Source organism: Daldinia vernicosa (genome assembly GCF_022497035.1).
Source record: "Daldinia vernicosa strain CBS 139.73 unplaced genomic scaffold F5Y00scaffold_1, whole genome shotgun sequence".
Classification (NCBI taxonomy): domain Eukaryota; kingdom Fungi; phylum Ascomycota; class Sordariomycetes; order Xylariales; family Hypoxylaceae; genus Daldinia; species Daldinia vernicosa.
Genome location: NW_025953917.1, coordinates 847,570 through 864,277, shown reverse-complemented (window position 1 = coordinate 864,277; position 16,708 = coordinate 847,570). Strand labels below are relative to the sequence as shown.

Genomic DNA, 16,708 nt, shown 5'->3' with positions numbered 1-16,708 from the left:
TAAAGAGATGTGCGAAGCAGATCACCTAGAATACCACATGGCCCCCGCAGGTTAGACCCGTAATGAACCGCCGTTTTCATGTAAGAAGAGTCAACCGGCATATCCACGATCTACACTGATTGGCGGTGGCAATGTTACGATGTGCTCAGCACCGCGGGGTCGAGGTCAAGCTTACTATAACTCCTAAGACGTTTATAAAGCCAGTCATAGATTGAAAGCTATTTTGAAACTGATCGTTCAATCGCATACCTTATTACTGCCATTCACACCACGATAACGCCAAGATGTGGCCTCATATTGGCGAAGCCCAGGCTCTTATTACGTTTTCTCTCTTCACTTGGACTAAAGCTTGCATGCACGAGCGACGCATGCATTCAAGCTTGATAGGGGAACGGGATACTACTCCATTACAACCTCTAAATCCAGAAGAAACTATTCTGGTAGACTCAATATCCAATACGAGCATATCAGAATGGTCCTACTACTACACACATGGCGCACATCTAGCCGGAAAGAATTTGACGATGGCCCAGTGGACGGCGGATCGTTGGAAAGAAAACGGCTGGAACTCAAGTGTCGTCTCCTACGATGTTTACTTGAACTATCCTGTCAACAAGTCACTAAGTTTGACGTATTCTAACGGGAGTATCTATCGCCCGTTTCTGGAGGAAGCCGTGTTAAGCCAGGATGAAACGACGGGCTATCCCGACGCGATACCCACGTTCCATGGCTACTCGGCTAGCGGTAGCGTAGATGCCGAATTCGTTTATGTCGGACGTGGCCAGCAGGTTGATTTTGACAGGCTGGTCGAACTCGGGGTGCCCTTGGAAGGCAAGATTGCTATTGCTCAGTACGGAGGCCCCTTTAGGGGGTTAAAGGTTAAAAATGCGCAGGAGAAAGGTATGATAGGCGTGATCATCTTTACAGATACCGCTGAAGACGGGGACATCACCGAGGCTAATGGGTACGCGGCTTATCCGGATGGACCAGCACGTAGCCCTTCTAGCGTACAAAGAGGTAGTGTGCAGTTTCTCTCGACATATCCCGGTGACCCGACTACTCCGGGCTACCCTTCGAAAGAAGGCTCTCCCCGCGTGGAGCATCCAGAAGTGCTCCCGGATATCCCCTCAATACCAATTTCGTATGCGAACGCAATTCCAATCCTTGCCTCTCTCGATGGACATGGGACGACTGGTAGCGAGGTAAACCGCACTGGTTGGGTGGGCAAGCTTAACGTGTCTTATAGTACCGGCCCTGCGCCTGGCACAACAATTAGCTTGTCGAATTTCATGGAGGATACGTATGCCCCGATCTGGAACGCGATTGGTGTAATTAATGGCACGGTTGGAGATGAGACGATTGTGATAGGAAACCATCGCGATGCCTGGATTGTCGGCGGTGCTGCTGACCCAAACAGCGGATCCGCCATTTTGGTTGAGCTTTCTAAAGCTTTTGGCAAGCTTCTGTCTCAGGGATGGAAGCCGAAACGAAATATCGTCGTATGTAACGGTTCCTGCGGCTATTCGTGGTCTCTTTCTTTGGCCTTTCGCTCTTCTACGACTCTTAAGTCATCAATTTGAAGTGTGCCTAACCACTAACCATTTACAGATCGCGTCGTGGGATGGAGAAGAGTATGGTCTCTTGGGTTCAACTGAAGTTTGTAGCATTTGAAATTTCCTCTACCCCTTATTCGCCCGTATCGGCTGGTAGTACCTTAGGTACTTAATTGGGCTACCTAGCCGGGGATCTTTGCCCAATGAATGTATAAATTTCCTTGAACTAGTAATAGGATAATTTTCCAGTTACTAACATTTATTTATTATTTATTACAGTGGGTTGAAGAATATATCCCCTGGCTTACCGATACAGCGGTATCATATCTGAATGTTGTGAGTAGCTCTCAGGGGGCAATTTTACGAACTTCTAACTCATATGCAATAGGATGTTGGCACATCTGGACCCTGGCCATATATAGAAGCGACTCCAGAGCTTCATAAGATCGCTACCGATGTTATGAAGAAAGTTCTGTGGAAAGACACACGTACCATGTACGACGTCTGGTTGGAATACACTCAAGGTTCTATCGGTGTGCTAGGTAGTGGCAGTGATTATACATCGTTCGTCCACAGAGGGATTGGATCGGTAAGTGTAATCATCTTGATATAACCCACGTATGAGATTCCTGCTGACTATGGTTAGATTGATATAGGCTCAGGCCCGGGTGCGACGGATCCTATTTACCACTACCATAGTAACTTTGACTCTTATTATTGGGTAAGTGTATTGTGGGAGATTTGAGCTGGCGACCAACACTGGAAATTTAGTTTAGTGGCAACTGAGCTCCCTGATGTTTATTCGTATTGGCTACCTTGACCACACGATACTGATGATAGATATTACAGATGTCGACATTCGGAGATCCTGGATTTACTGTCCACAAGTCTACGGCTCAAGTATAACGCCCTCTCTATTGAAACTGTTGTGAATGGAAAGAAACGCCGACTGATATCTTTTTAGTATGTAACACTTTTAGCTTATAACCTCGCAAGTCAAGATGCGATACAGTTCGACCTGCCCAACTACGGCATACAGATGGAGAATTATTATGAAGATTTACTCTCGTTAGTAAATTCAACCACGTCAACTTTGGATACATCCACTTTACGGAGCGCTATACAAGACTTCAAGTCTGCAGCAGCAGAGGTAGACGCCCAAGAGAAACAGGCGATTTCAACCAATGATTCCGAGCTTCTCACCCTCGTAAATCATAAGTTTAGAGACTTCCAGCGAGGCTTCGTATCTCAGGGTGGTCTACCCAACCGCGAGTTTTATCGACATCTTATTTTTGCACCAGGACTTGACACTGGTATGTTTCCCACCTTTTCCTGACTGGTACCCGCTGAGACTAATTCCTCGTGATTACCTAGGCTACGCAGCAACGACATTTCCGGGGATAACGGAGGCGCTTACAGCCGGGAATATATCACTTGCGGCTCAGTTTGTGCAGAAGACTGCTAAGGCTATCTTAGTAGCCACAGACATAATCAAGACGTAAATAAACCTAATTGTCGCGTTTATAGCTTATTACAATAAACCAACTAGATAAGATAAAATCATAGAATAGGATTCTATCTTGTCGTGTTTGCGCACATCATGACTATAGACTCGGTCTTTTGCAAGCAGTAGCAAATGAATAGACGGGTATGATGATCAAAAATAAAGGGAAACTAAATGTTATGTTACTATGTTATAACAACTGCTTTATATTATTAATATACAATAGCTTTGTGGTCACAACCCCATTTAAACCACACGAAGTTGGGAATGAACAGTATCAAAAGCATTGTTTTAACAAAGACATGGTCGAAACGTTGTTAGAAGCTAGAGGATACTGTTAGTGATGAGAACCACCTCTATTTAAGCTTCGTATTACTCGGAATCCTCGATTATGATTCTGCAACTGTAGAACAGCTTAAACTTGGTACCATTTGTACTTCATAACATTAAATCAACCGATTCATCATGCAGTCAACCCCCATAGTAGTAACGCGGCAACTGCCTAACCGTGAGCAGAGACATAGGCTACAGCAGTTTTGGGCGAACAAGTATAGAAATTTAAGACAACGCCCCCTTAAATTTCTTGTAGATGAATATGAACCAAGAGGTCGGTATTTCGACTTTGTTGAAGCGGACAGTTGGTTCCGTATCAGAGGAATCCCCCACGAGGTATCTAGACCTCCTGTTGACGACCCGGAATGGAATGAGGGTGTTCCCGATCCAAGCGAGCCATGGATCCCCTTTAAAAGGTGGATGATGGATATCGCCCGAACTTGGACGCGGCCCTGGCCAAGAGAATCTGACCTAAATGTAAACGAGGATACAGTCGGGGACTTATACCGTCATGACTGTTCTCGAATGAACTTCTTTAGGGTTATGAGATACCGGATTTCCAAGCACAAATCATATGCCTAGTAAGTAATTATATCATTTACTAATGGCTTCCTTTTTGAGCGTAACATTAGCTAACTTTATTATCGCAGTTGGACGCAATTTGCACGAAAGCATCAACATACAGCTTTGACGGACCCTTTTGAATTCTTGGACGGCCGGACACCGAGTGATGACGTGCCTAGACCGGAAAGAGCTGTATTACATCGCGCGACTCAGCGGCAGTCGCTAATATTTCTCACCCTAATTGGTCTAAATAACTATGGCATCGAGGATGAAACGATCAATAATACGGGCGTTGAAGCATTGAGGCATTGTAAGTAGCATCCAGTGTTCCCCTATTCGTTTCTTACCTCCGGTCAAATGATGTAACTAACATTTCATCCAGTCATACGATCACCCGCTGTCATGGAACCTTGGCTCGAATTTCGCCATGACTATTTACGGCATCATCCCAATATGTCAAATCCCGTATGGAATACATTGCAGCCTGGTACGTAATATTATATTTTGTTTCTTCCCATGTTTGATCCAGCTGGAAGATATTTTTACTGACTGTCCTTGTAGCATTGGCAATTCCGGATATTCAGAACCTGAGAAGAAGGGTTTATTTGGCACCCAACCCTGACAAACACAACTGGAGTCTTATGGACCATGCCGTACGATTTATAATGGTGTTATACCATCGCGGCCGCCAGATGGCTGAGGCTAGGGAACGCGAAGGCCTTGACGACGTTCACTGTCCATGGGAGTTTTATTTTACCAGCGAAGTATCAGCTACTGATATGGAAGATCGACACTGGTTCGGGTTCTCCTTGTTGATGTTCCTCGTTAGCTCTTGGCAATATAACCGTTTACATCCTCACCCGGAGTATGAGCGGGTCCTTACCCCAGCATTATATACTGAGTATGAACCGCATAATTGGGAGTGGGAACAAATCGATGGCGATGTCGGTATGCTTGACCTATCCCCTACTTCAAAGGTATAGTATTTATTCCCCCTCTCATTCTTACTCAAGGATGTAAAATGCAATTGCTAACTTCTGTTATAGTGGGAATGTGGAGATCGTATTAAAACGAAGTTCGATTTCGGCAGAGCCTATTGCAGTGGCTTCATTGGTAGCTGGGAACAAGGACAATTTTATGAAGATGAAAGTGATACCCCGATTGATGATAATGGTTATCGTGTTCCGTTGAAACGAAGCTTGATCCGAAGTTATGACGAATTTGAAGAAAGCTAGATAGATTAGTCATTTGACTTGGATCGTGTAGGATAGGGTTAAGTCATCGGGGACACCGTGACCCAATCTTTGATGCTATGCTCAGGATCTGGGATCGAGCTTTAGATGGGGACGTCACCTGGGTGAGCAATACCTGCCTAGGTAGGCACCTAGCTGACGCCTTTGATAACTAATACGAAGAGTTTTAATAATAATCATATTATGCTTTCAAGATTGCCTAATAGAAGAGTGATCCTGGTCCTTCAAGTCTCTAGTACTAAGTGTTTTTAGTACTACTTGTATGTTGATAATTATTGGTTTGATGACTGAGACATGGGACCTGAAGGGTGCGCAATGTAAACTGAGCTTCAGTAGTTACGTTACTACTACTTTACGAGTAGATTAAAATAAAAATTTACAAATACATGTATACAGTGAAATATTAAAAGAATATTCGACAATTACATTTTACGAAGAAGAATTAAGTACACAAATTCTTATACATGAACGTGATTGGAAAATGGAGTTAGGTACCTTTATATAGAATATACTAGAAGGTTCTCTTAAACGCTCGAAGACACAAGGGATTAATCTATAGACCTGAAAAAGACAATGCAATACCTGAAAAAAGCAATGGATAGGGTATATGGAGCCCGATATATCAAATATCCTCCACTCCCATCAAGCAGTTATTTTAGCCCAGAATGCCATCAGTTCTTGAGTAGCATGCATCAACTTATTATCCCGTACGCCCTCGCGGTAGATTCTGCTCTGCATATACCGGTCTCGTTCGCTGAAGAATGGTCTGGTCTGGTTTCTCCATGTTCGGTATTCTTGTGCGTCTTCAAGAGTAGGAGATTGTTGCTCTTCCTCAGCAACATCGTCCTGCGGGAGCTGTATAGGTAATATGCAGCCGTGGATTCTGAGCGCCTCTGTGCAAAGTTCGTCATCATCGAGTACGGGGGTTGGTGATTTAGGTTTACAGCTGATTGTAGCTCTACTACTCACTTGCTCCATTGCCGGTGATTCCGCGCGAGGCAACTTTTGTATTAACAAGGAATACAAATTTACTCCCTGCGATTTTAAATGAGCATGATCGTGAGCTTTGCAATCATATAGCTTAACGAATGTCGGCGGCTTTCTTGTGCGCTTCTTCTTATTTTTCACGGCTGGTTTCCGTTTACCAAGTTTAGCTTTGGATCCCTTCGGGGGAAGATCTTCTTCCGACTCGTCCGCAGTCAAGAGGCCTTCATCGGACGACTCATCCTCCGGACGTGGTATCAAACTAGGTTTACTCGGATCTGATGTTTGTTTTTCGACGAAAGCTGCAAATTCGGCACTCTTAGCTTGAAGCCTCTTCCTCTCCATCTTGAAATGTGGTTTCGGGACGTATTTCGGGGATAGATAGAAATGAAGCAGCCTCCTATCCAGGATACCCCTTTCCGCTGCACAGACTTGGCCATATGTACACTGAATAGGCGGGCTTTCAGATAATAAGCATTCCGAGGCTGCTGGGGGCCTCCATTCTAGAAGTCCAGACCTAACCAAGGTCGCTCTTAGTGCTTGAGTATTCACGGGGAATACCTTTCCCTCGATCTGAAGTAGGTTGTTATAATGCTGCGACCTACGCTCTCCCGTATGCACAAGCTTACATTCACTCTTTATCATCGTAGTGAGTTCCCGCTCACGTAATTTCTTTTTGGACTCTCGCATCTTTTTACTTTCGTAATCTTTGCGGAGGTCAGACCATCGGGTTTCGTCAAAATTAGTTTTGTCGGGTGGTAGTTGTAGGTTAGTACTAACGTCTTCGAGGGCCAGCTCATACTTTACCAACGCTACACTCCTAGTATCTAGTGTGAATCGTGTTAAAGTTCGTAGAAGTGGTGAGTGTGCCATAATGATAAATGTTAACCCTTTGGGTGTGCTATTAGAGAGTTGTATAGTATTATCAAATGTTCTGTGAGTCAAGTCAATTCAATAAGATGTTCGCATTTTGGGGAAAAACAAGATTATTATTACTGGATTATCAACAATAGTTTCTGGGCTCTTTGTGGATATAAATTTTATCATCTTGCATTGTTATCTTTGGGTTGACATGCTCCTTTGTCTTCTATTTCTTTCTTAAACGCTAAGACAATGCTATAGAATCACTTATAATAAGGGCGTTTAGTTGTTAGGTCCAACATAGAAGCCTTTGCTACTTTCTATTTAAAGGGTAGTAAAGGAAATGGTACCTAGGTAGGCTTTAGAACCTGCTTAGTTACCGATAAGGGTATTATTCTACTTCATTCTCCCGGCTCGGATTATCTTCTCCTCTACTCTCCCTAAAGGTCTAAATCATGTATCGGAACGTGACGGCTTTATCGCCCTGGGCGGATAGTTCCCCAGCAGTGAATTGACTGTCCCCTCCTTGGAGCATGATTCTATCTCGTTTCTTGTTGATGGAAGTGTATCCTGCAACGAGAATTACCGCGGCGATCACGCCGACACTAATAAATCCCATCTCCAAGCCATGTCCGAGAATGTACTGAGGAGAATCACCCTGTCGATAAAAGTTCGATGCCATAGCTCCGCCTAGATTCCCAATGCCAATTTGAATGGCCATGCCAGCACTACGTTTGTAGCTGCCTGCTAAATTGTTTGAGAGCCAAGTGACCACACCCGGGAATGCCGGATAAATGGCGCAGGCCACCACAAAGACGCCCCCGTAAATTACTCGTGGATTAGTACTAGATACACACCTTGAAATAGTTAGACATAGTTTGAATATTTATTTGCTTGTATCTGAGCTTCAACTTACATTGCGAACCCTACGATCATCAGTAAGTAGAATGTGATGATAAATGGACTACGCTTTCCTACGCGGTCCGATAGGAAAGCAAATACGCCGGCTAAGATCGCCGCTGTGACATATATCGGGACCGTCATAAGCTGGGCAGTACTTGCGGAGTATCCAAGATTTCTGATAATCGTCGGGAGGAAGAGACTGATGCCATAAAGTGGGCAAACAACCTATTGGTGGCGTTGATTAGTCTTTGGGAATGATGGGACAGGGAGCAGAATAAAGAAGCTTACACCCCAATAAACGATTAAGCTAACCCATATCTGCCAGTCTTTGAATGCTGCCAAAACGTATTTCCACTCGAACTCTTCTGCTTGGGCTACGTACGGACTTTCAATTCCTTGTAGCTGTCCCTGGTACTTCAAGCGAAACACGACAAATTCCCGTTCCTTCTCGGTGAGGAACGAGGCGGTTTCGGGAAAATCGTACAGCACAAAGAATGCGAGAAAGGCGACAAGAATCTGGATAAGTCAGTTATGTCGCTGATATTGAGTAAACAGGACTTGACTCACAGTCGCTATTCCTTCGAGGATGAAGATCCAACGCCAGCCCTCGAGGTTTCCAACACCATCCATCTTTGCGATAGCGAAAGCTAATAGCCCGCTAAACGCACCAGCTATTGACGCCGCCGAGAAAAACAGAGCCTAGGAACATATTAGTAAAGAGAAACACTGGGTAGGCGTCATTGTTATATGGATTAGGAACTCTCTTTGACGTGTTAACATACCTGGCGAAGTTGGATCTCGTGGCGACAATACCACATCGTGAGATAATACTTTAGAACGCGTTAGCTTTAATCGGCTGGAATTGGGTATAAAGTCCTTACGGCACACCCGGGATATAAGCCAGCCTCAGTTACACCAAGAAACAACCGTGCAACAAGCAAACCATGGTAACTCCTTACTATACCCATCAATGTCATCACTATCCCCCACTGTAGCGATGAATGATAGTTAGCAATTGATGAAAATATTACACAAGAATACATGATAACAATGTTAACTTACCGCGACCATGATAAGTGGAAGCCATCTCGAAGGACGTAGCTTCTTTAACAACAGATTGCTTGGTACTTCGAATGCGGCATAGGTGAAGAAAAACACTGTTAAGCACCAGTTATACTCGTCGGAACTCATTCTTAAATCTTCTTGGAGACCCTCGATCTTCGCGTTGCCAATGTTTCCTCTATCTAGGAAAGATAATAAATATAGAATCGTAAGCATTGGAATTAAGCGGAGGTCCATCTGAATAAGAAACTAGAGTTAGTACATATAGCTTTGGTAGGTTAAATAAACTTGATAATCACGAAGACGAAGACGAGTCTTGACCTTTCTCAATATTTTCTTCTCGTCCAGGTCGGCGAACGATTCCAGAGTCGCCTCCGAAGTCGTAACAAGGGCGTCGGCGCGATCGGATTCATTTTGCGGCCCTTTCTCCGTGCTATATTCGAGATGTCCAACGACAACTTTGCCAAAATCTGATATCTCATTGTTAGATACCATAGTGAGCGGATAAGTGCCTAAATCTTGGCACTATGAGAACATCCAGGTGTCTTGGGGGGGAATAAAGTTGTTGGGAACAGTCCAGACGCGTCGAAACGTGATAGCTAATCAATAAAACCGAGCAGCTCAGCACTTATAGGTAAAAGCAATGAATGGTAAGACCCTTGGCCCCTCGGAACATTCCACCGAGAGGCACTGCGCGGGCGCGCTGAAAGATTCCGCGGGTCACATTGATGGCGTGTGCGGGGAGGAGAAACCGACCAAGTTCTCCCTCGATAAAGGGGTTGGCGATGTAAGTGAATTACATCATCCAATAGACATTAAGACAACATATGGGTATGAATCATGGTCACTGGGGATGCTGGAAATCGCGGGCTATAGTGAACGGCGTATGAGGTACCTTGACGAGTGACCCCCGACAAAGGGCCATGATTGGGGGGTTTCCATCCTTCTACACCGAGGTTAGCGAAGTCAAGTTTCTATGATACGTAGTTGGTATAGTCAGATAAGAGCGGGACAAAAGGCCAATCCTGTCGGCAGAATTGTCGGCATTCACTGCCATGTAAGCAACCCCCCCCTGGCTATGTGCTCATGACATCTATATCAGTGTTCTTGCTGGTATTCGTGGGGATTGTGGGGATCCTTGTTCTCCCCACGAGTTTGATGGAGCTATTTTGCGGGGGGATGCCGAGTTGAGATCCAGATCTTTGGGGTATATACTGCGTGATTTGGTAGTGTGATCCAGAGATCTGGGCGGCTACTATTTGCTTACTATATTTTATGTTGGCCTACCTGATAGAGAGCTTCGGAGTTAAGTACCTAATCCTATATGAATCTAAACACCGATAAATTTGAAATCATCTTCTTCCCACTCGAATCGCGTAATAACACCATGACCCAAGAATCCCAAATGTTGATACGGATAAACACGGTGCCACGATAACCATTCCAAATTATCATCCTTGTATTCCAACCGTGCTACCTCCATGGATTCGGTATAGCGTCATGGCCGAGATGACTGCTGCACCAATACCGCTGCCATCTTCCGCACTTGTGAGGACGATAGGGGGGGGGGGGGGGGGTGGATCTTCTTACCTATCTTCGGGCCAATCGAGAATCTCACCAAGCGCCTGCGCCCACCGTTGCTTGAATGTCGGATGCTTGTTTGCGACAGTACCATCCGCTGCGACATGACCTGACGTAACACCCTTCATTCGGCATATCGCCGCAATGCCGCAGGCGCAGAGCCTCGCGCCCCTAGTCGCGATGACTTCTGCCAAGCGACGAGCTACCCTTGTATCATCTAGCGTGATTTTTAGGTATATTTAAACATTTTTCTGGTCGAGCCTGTGATGTCTCTATAGGGTCATTCTCGAGTCTCGATAAGAAGCCAGTGTTTAGTTTATATGGTTCTCTCAATTTTGCGGCATCGTGCCCGTTTGAAGACGAGACCACTTTCATAAAGGTCGAGTGCGATTAGTCGAAAGATCTCGCCGAGGCACAGGCCCGCACTCATCTTCTCGAACGCCTGTTCGTCCGGCCGCGGGGAATCTTGGTCGATGGATATGTCGTATTTCGTCCGCGGCAATACGTGATGGGCGTTATCGAATGCGCCGTATTCACAATTTATTGCCCTAGGAGTATCGTCGATATCAAATCCTTTCGTCCACGTCTTTAAAATGCCATGGTCGATGGCATCCTGAGAAGCCGGGTAAGGGAAACAAAACCCTAAAGGTAACCTATTAACGTAACTGTATACACGCGTAAATTAGTACCGCCAAGATCTATTACTGAACTGATCTTCGATATCGATAAGCTTCGATGGCAACTTTGGTGGTAGTTTAATTGATATTAATTCAGATGTCTCAATTCCTTTAGCCATAGTTATGAATTGTTGTATTGTTGATTGTTGTAATAGATTGCAGTTTAGTAAGAGGTTGGTAATTATGATATCCGTATAAGCTACACCTCTCTATGTTCATACCTCATGTTGATATTGATATCATTAAATACCGAGGCAGCAAGGGTCTCAAGAGTCCCGCTTAGCAAACGAGCACTGACGTCATCAGAGTTGGGTGGAGTACGGAGGTGCAATTCTTAGATTGAATCTCCTGAAACTTCCAATTGAGACTTTCATCGCATTCTCCATTCCAGGGTTACCTTTGGAATGTTGACATATTTTTCTGATGGAACCTTGGTGCACTGGCTAATCACATGTGATTAAATCAATCTTTTGTTTCACAGATCAAAGCGAATCCTTGCCTATTTTATGTCTTGCCTTGTAGCTAAAATTAGCTATTAGAATTAAAGATGCCAACAAAGACTACCTCCTTAACCTAGTGTAACTACATGTTAAACAAACAAACATAAAAAACACTTCTCACTAAATATAAACTAAACTAAACAACTTCTGTTGTAACTACTTCTTAGAAGGTGGTTTCTCGCGTTTAGAATATTGCTGTGCAACCTGATAGATTAGTTTCACACAATGTTCAACGGCTTGATTATTTTCCATCTCCTCGTCGCTTACCACCGCCGCATTCCATTCAAAAAATCCATAACTAAAGTATAGTTTTATGAAATCAAAACGACTCAAATCATGATATCTATCGTACACTTCCTTTGCGAGATTAGCCCATTGATCTGAGTCAACGGAGCTTGGATTAGCACCCGCGTTCAGCAGTATAATTACCGCTGAAAGGTGTCCAACCCGAACGGCGTCGTTCAAAGCTGTTTGAGGAGTTTCAGTACCGGGAATCCCCGATATCGACTCAACCGAAGGCAATAGTGTTTCTAAAGATTGTCCTTGTTCAATCCATCTAGCAACAATAACTTGGACAGCTCCGCTATTGCCGCAGAGAATTGCTTGGCGCAACCATCTTGGAGTATCAAAACCAGTCATGTGTGTAGCAGCCCAGAAAAAATTAAGTAAGGAACTTTTACCAGTCAGAAGTGCAAGCTGCACAAGATTAGTACAGTGCTCTAGCACTTGTGTATTGAGATCGGGATCCAGTGAGCGATTTCCTAAAAGAAATGTCTGGATGTAATTCATGTGCTCCACGAAATACTCCAAACACTCTCCTGTCGCCGCCTCAGTTACTATGCTAGCATTTGTTAGCAGCCGAACTATATATTCCCACGGTGCCACTCCCCTCCGGGCCGCGCGGTGGAGGAGTGGCGTTTTTAGCATCTGCAAAATTTGGACAGCGTCTCGTGGGCTAGCCCCAGAAGTAAGCGCCAATGCGATGGGGTTTGCATTCCAGGCCGTTCTGCTGTCTGAGGGGAACGGAAGGATCTCGCCATCAGTCGAAAATGCCTGGTTAACGATTAATCCGATGAGAGTTGGGTGTCTTCCCGACTGGGCTGCTTTAACTAATATTTCGACAAGTCCATCATTGATAAGCGCTTCTCGGTGATTATTTCCTGGTGGTAGATTTAGCGTTCGATGTACTACGGCAGTGGTATATCGATCCATTCCAGAATTTATTGCTGACAAGAAGCTGGGGGTAAGAACGAAACGAGGTGGCAACGTGGTTTTACCGTCTTGGGCAACTTGAGCTTCTGGCTTGAGGGGACCTAGGTAAGTCCCAAAAATAATAAGAGTTAAGGCGCATTCTTCGATGTTATGGCGAAGTGTAGGGTCTTGCTCCGCAGCAAAGAATTCTATAGCACGATGCATCGCAGTCAAGTAGTGTCGGTACAAAGGTGGCCTACCTAATGTTTCCGGGTTGGTATCTTCGTCTTCGAATCTCATCCAAGAGAGTAGATCTTGATAATCCTTAAGTAGTAGATTAAGGACGCTAACTCGGCCTACCCGAACGGCTGTTACTAATGGAGATTCTTGTATCCAGGGTCCATTGTTGGCAACGTTCCCAGATCTTACCCTTACGGCATCTAACGCCTGGGCAAAGTCGCGAATAATATTAATATGGGCACCCTTGTGTTCGATTGCCGAGACGAGTAGAGGTGGTGGGAGTTGACCTTTGGAAGCTCCCCACTGCCTCTTGGCATCTATCTCAGCAATGCCATAGGGTAACCTGAGAGTGCCGGGATTAGCCAACACACTGTCAAGTAAAGGGGCCACCATAATTTTATTTATCTCTCTCATTTTAGGATATGTTGCTACTAGGGAGTTGAGACTGGTGTTATTGATGGCTAGACTTAGGGAAGTTGGTATGATTCTTACTAGGTAAATCTTATGATTTGCGGGCTAGGAACAGCCAGTTTTCGTGGGAGCTGGCTGGCTTATAAGAACCTTCCGAACCCTGATGAATCAATGAAATTGTTACCAAATAGGCGAAATGTTGGAGGACAATGCTGCGGATGTGCAATGTATTATAATATTGTATTGTTACTTTATAACCATGTCACATAAGTCGTCAGGGGCCGGGGTCCTTGTTAGAGAACCCTTAATGCATGTCATACGTGAAGATGGATGTTAGAAGCAGCAGCGAAGCTGATGAATCTATTAACACCTAATTTTCTATCCTCTTTCGAGGGTGCTACGCGTCCCTTATGTCCTTACTACGTGGATCTATGCCTGTTCCTGACTCGCTCCACTTATACCCTAACAGTCTATTCGATCAGTCATATAATAACCTGACACACCTAGCTCTAGGTAAGGGAGGCACAAAGCCGCACTCTTACTCTACAATCTAAACCCCTTTATAAAAAGTGTAAGAATTTCCTGTTGATGCGTATCATTGCGCATAAATATTATTCTCTAAGGAAGAGGTCGGTCGCCTATTTGCCTTTCCTGTTTGTTCAACTCGCCGGAAATATTGTATGATAGGTAGGTATTTTACCTAGCCTAGATACAAACGCGCTTCACGTACGACATAGGCCATGCAGCCAGCTTCAGTAACCTAGCTTATTGTTTTACATCATCAGTTAAACTACTACATATGGCGATCTTTAAAGTATTAGGTAGTAGAGCCCGTTCTTAGTTCAAATACGCGTAGACCTTTACTCAACTATGAATAGGGGCGATATGGTTTATCAAGGTACATTTTCATTATGCAGCATGCATTATTACTTGGTAGTGGATGGATGTCTCATGCATGCAGATGCATTTTGACACATATGCACTTCCATAATCCGGGTAAAACCCACAATGCTCGTGTCTCCTCATAGACCATGCAGAAAAATAACGGTGGGATATACAGGCTTAACGATTGGTATCATAAAAAGTACCAAGCGTGTGGCTTTCAGGACCAGGTTTTGTTTTGGGACTACGGTAATGATAAGTCATATTCGCAATCGCTCAACCCCCCGATGAGATATGGTCCGACTACTTATTCAATATTCCATTAAATCACGATAAAGATTGAAGTGTCCTCATGGAGACACCTAACGGGAAATAACTTAATTGGTAGATAAGGACTAAGTTGGCTTTGAGGATAACGATTATTTAGCTGTGTCTACCGGAGTAGACTACGAAAAGGGGCTATTCGTAGTGAAATACATAACTAGAACAAGATACTATAGATCCCCAATGAAGAGGTTTTATAATTCTTCCGCTAGCCCTTCTAGATGGAAAACAAAATTCTTATCAATGCCTCGTATATGCTTAGATACGAGATTGAGTGGAGTTATTTTTGGAAGCGGCATCTCGAAGCCATGCGGCCAGCTAATAAAAAATGGCTGGGCTATGGCTGGGTCGAGACTAATTCTTCAATCATTGCCAAGCCGGTGTGTTACAGGTATCAGTTGTCAATATGTCGTCTGCGGACGTCGCAGTCGTATCACGACGGAGGATTAAAATTACCAAATAGTTGGAATTACATAGATTCATTCCATAGCCAAGCATTCCCTCGGACGCCATAACCGAGGACCAGGTAGCATACGTTCTCGGCACCGTTAGAGAGACACAGCATATATATTTGGAGACACGAAAACGGCCAGCCAGCTGTTCTACAGCGCACATATGTCGGTCGATAACTGACCCTTGTCGTGGTTTAACAAGCTCTGCACTGTAAGCCAACCGGGTTCTGTTGCATAGCCAAGTTGACTCAAACGGTAGAGATTCAATATATAATTCAGATGACCACGATAATTGACACCTGCAGTGTTAGCCATGTCAAAAAAATTAGTGCCAATTCCTCATAGAGCTATTTTGAATCCCTTTGCCTAGACCTGTATGATCTCCGGTGGCGGTGGCGTGGGAAGAGGTTTGCAATTTAATTAGCATCTGCGATGGCGTATTTGTTTTGACCTAGGTAGGCTTGGTATTAGAAATCTGCGTGTCATAATATCAAAAACTCATAAATATTTTAGCTTATAACCTACAGTAAACCTGGGTGAGTTAAGACTTAATGACTCATGATAGGTATAACTAACACGCCTTGCTTCTAATGGTAACACGAGCTGAGAAAGACGATCCTTATAGTGCAACAGTAAACGCCTCGTTTATGCTTCAGTTTTGACCCACCTATTAAGCCCCGAATGGAATGAAGCTGCCGTGCATGGAGGCGCAAAAGGTGGGACACCGGAATATGCAAAGCCAATAATGATTCCTGTGATATCTAAGAATTTTTATGTAACAGAAAAAAAAAGATATTCTATCATGGTTTTCTCACGGGTTGTCATTAGCTTAGTAGAGGATAATAGACCGTATACTTGAGTAAACAAGACCTAATTTTGTATTACCTAACTAGAGTAACTAACAAACTAGAAGTTCCAATAGGCTCATTAATAGGGGCCGGACATCCCCAAACCATAATCCTTCCGATGCCGAAATATTTCATCTTTCACATGGAATACCTATCTCCAATAGAAACCTACTGGATTGTCAATAGATGTCATCGATCCGGTCGTATGGCATTTCCATGTTCCAATCCTGCATCCTAGAAACTATTCAGATTGCCGGAACCGGGTAATTTTAACCAAGGATTCTTGGACTTTACTACCATTCAATATTGCCAAGACTGTTGTATCACGTCTGCGGCTGAGACGATCTCGAGTTTTTGACTAGTATACCTGGTCGCCTCTCAGCTTGACCGGACGTCAGTAGACAGGGATGATTCTCGTGTGGCTTCGTTGCGAAGTACCCAGAGACTTTAAGATAGAAAGTAGCCAGTTAAATCTATATAACTATGCTATGCAAATGCATTCATGTGAGTATCGGTCACTTGCAATGCACGGAGATGAATAGGATTTGGAAGGATTCCTATTGCTTTCGCTATTCGCTTAACATT

At 44.2% G+C, this 16,708-nt stretch overlaps 6 protein-coding genes across 6 annotated transcripts; 2 read left to right on the top strand and 4 right to left on the bottom strand.

Moving 5' to 3' along the window:
* Positions 1 to 14: 14 nt before the first annotated feature.
* On the top strand, positions 15 to 3,055 carry F5Y00DRAFT_267520 (glutamate carboxypeptidase; the record flags this gene model as incomplete). Its single annotated transcript, XM_048012084.1, has 8 exons — positions 15 to 1,499; positions 1,609 to 1,656; positions 1,833 to 1,889; positions 1,942 to 2,142; positions 2,200 to 2,274; positions 2,403 to 2,453; positions 2,518 to 2,866; positions 2,928 to 3,055. Exons 1-8 carry the CDS (start codon positions 285 to 287, stop codon positions 3,053 to 3,055), a joined length of 2,124 nt encoding a protein of 707 aa, XP_047870236.1. The 5' UTR covers positions 15 to 284.
* Positions 3,056 to 3,522: 467 nt separating this feature from the next.
* Positions 3,523 to 5,189, top strand: F5Y00DRAFT_256799 (uncharacterized protein; the record flags this gene model as incomplete). The annotated part of the gene is made up of 5 exons (XM_048010469.1): positions 3,523 to 3,971; positions 4,041 to 4,264; positions 4,337 to 4,441; positions 4,516 to 4,931; positions 5,001 to 5,189. The coding sequence occupies 5 exons, from the start codon at positions 3,523 to 3,525 to the stop codon at positions 5,187 to 5,189; spliced, it is 1,383 nt and encodes a 460-aa protein (XP_047870235.1).
* A 649-nt stretch (positions 5,190 to 5,838) lies between these two features.
* Positions 5,839 to 6,687, bottom strand: F5Y00DRAFT_222788 (uncharacterized protein). The gene has a single exon (XM_048005779.1). It carries the CDS (start codon positions 6,534 to 6,536, stop codon positions 5,850 to 5,852), a length of 687 nt encoding a protein of 228 aa, XP_047870234.1. The 5' UTR covers positions 6,537 to 6,687; the 3' UTR covers positions 5,839 to 5,849.
* Positions 6,688 to 7,438: 751 nt separating this feature from the next.
* On the bottom strand, positions 7,439 to 10,235 carry F5Y00DRAFT_222787 (MFS general substrate transporter). The gene is made up of 8 exons (XM_048005778.1): positions 9,339 to 10,235; positions 9,018 to 9,254; positions 8,837 to 8,944; positions 8,738 to 8,785; positions 8,523 to 8,654; positions 8,244 to 8,471; positions 7,969 to 8,180; positions 7,439 to 7,909 (listed from the first exon to the last, which is right to left on the bottom strand). Exons 1-8 carry the CDS (start codon positions 9,510 to 9,512, stop codon positions 7,501 to 7,503), a joined length of 1,548 nt encoding a protein of 515 aa, XP_047870233.1. The 5' UTR covers positions 9,513 to 10,235; the 3' UTR covers positions 7,439 to 7,500.
* A 333-nt stretch (positions 10,236 to 10,568) lies between these two features.
* Positions 10,569 to 11,448, bottom strand: F5Y00DRAFT_222785 (uncharacterized protein). The gene has a single exon (XM_048005777.1). The coding sequence runs from the start codon at positions 10,971 to 10,973 to the stop codon at positions 10,812 to 10,814; it is 162 nt and encodes a 53-aa protein (XP_047870232.1). The 5' UTR covers positions 10,974 to 11,448; the 3' UTR covers positions 10,569 to 10,811.
* Positions 11,449 to 11,931: 483 nt separating this feature from the next.
* Positions 11,932 to 13,599, bottom strand: F5Y00DRAFT_267511 (uncharacterized protein; the record flags this gene model as incomplete). The annotated part of the gene is made up of 1 exon (XM_048012083.1): positions 11,932 to 13,599. The coding sequence occupies one exon, from the start codon at positions 13,597 to 13,599 to the stop codon at positions 11,932 to 11,934; it is 1,668 nt and encodes a 555-aa protein (XP_047870231.1).
* Between the last annotated feature and the right edge of the window lie 3,109 nt (positions 13,600 to 16,708).

What these genes read in the sequence shown, in the direction of transcription:
- F5Y00DRAFT_222788 (XM_048005779.1), bottom strand. Translation starts at nt 6,536, where the DNA reads ATGGAGAGGAAGAGGCTTCAAGCTAAGAGTGCCGAATTTGCAGCTTTC.
- F5Y00DRAFT_222787 (XM_048005778.1), bottom strand. Translation starts at nt 9,512, where the DNA reads ATGGTATCTAACAATGAGATATCAGATTTTGGCAAAGTTGTCGTTGGA. An exon ending in AGAAGAAAATATTGAGAAAG is followed by an intron (nt 9,255 to 9,338) that starts GTCAAGACTCGT and finishes TTTCTTATTCAG; the next exon opens with ATGGACCTCCGCTTAATTCC. An exon ending in ACGAGATCCAACTTCGCCAG is followed by an intron (nt 8,655 to 8,737) that starts GTATGTTAACAC and finishes ATATGTTCCTAG; the next exon opens with GCTCTGTTTTTCTCGGCGGC.
- F5Y00DRAFT_222785 (XM_048005777.1), bottom strand. Translation starts at nt 10,973, where the DNA reads ATGAAAGTGGTCTCGTCTTCAAACGGGCACGATGCCGCAAAATTGAGA.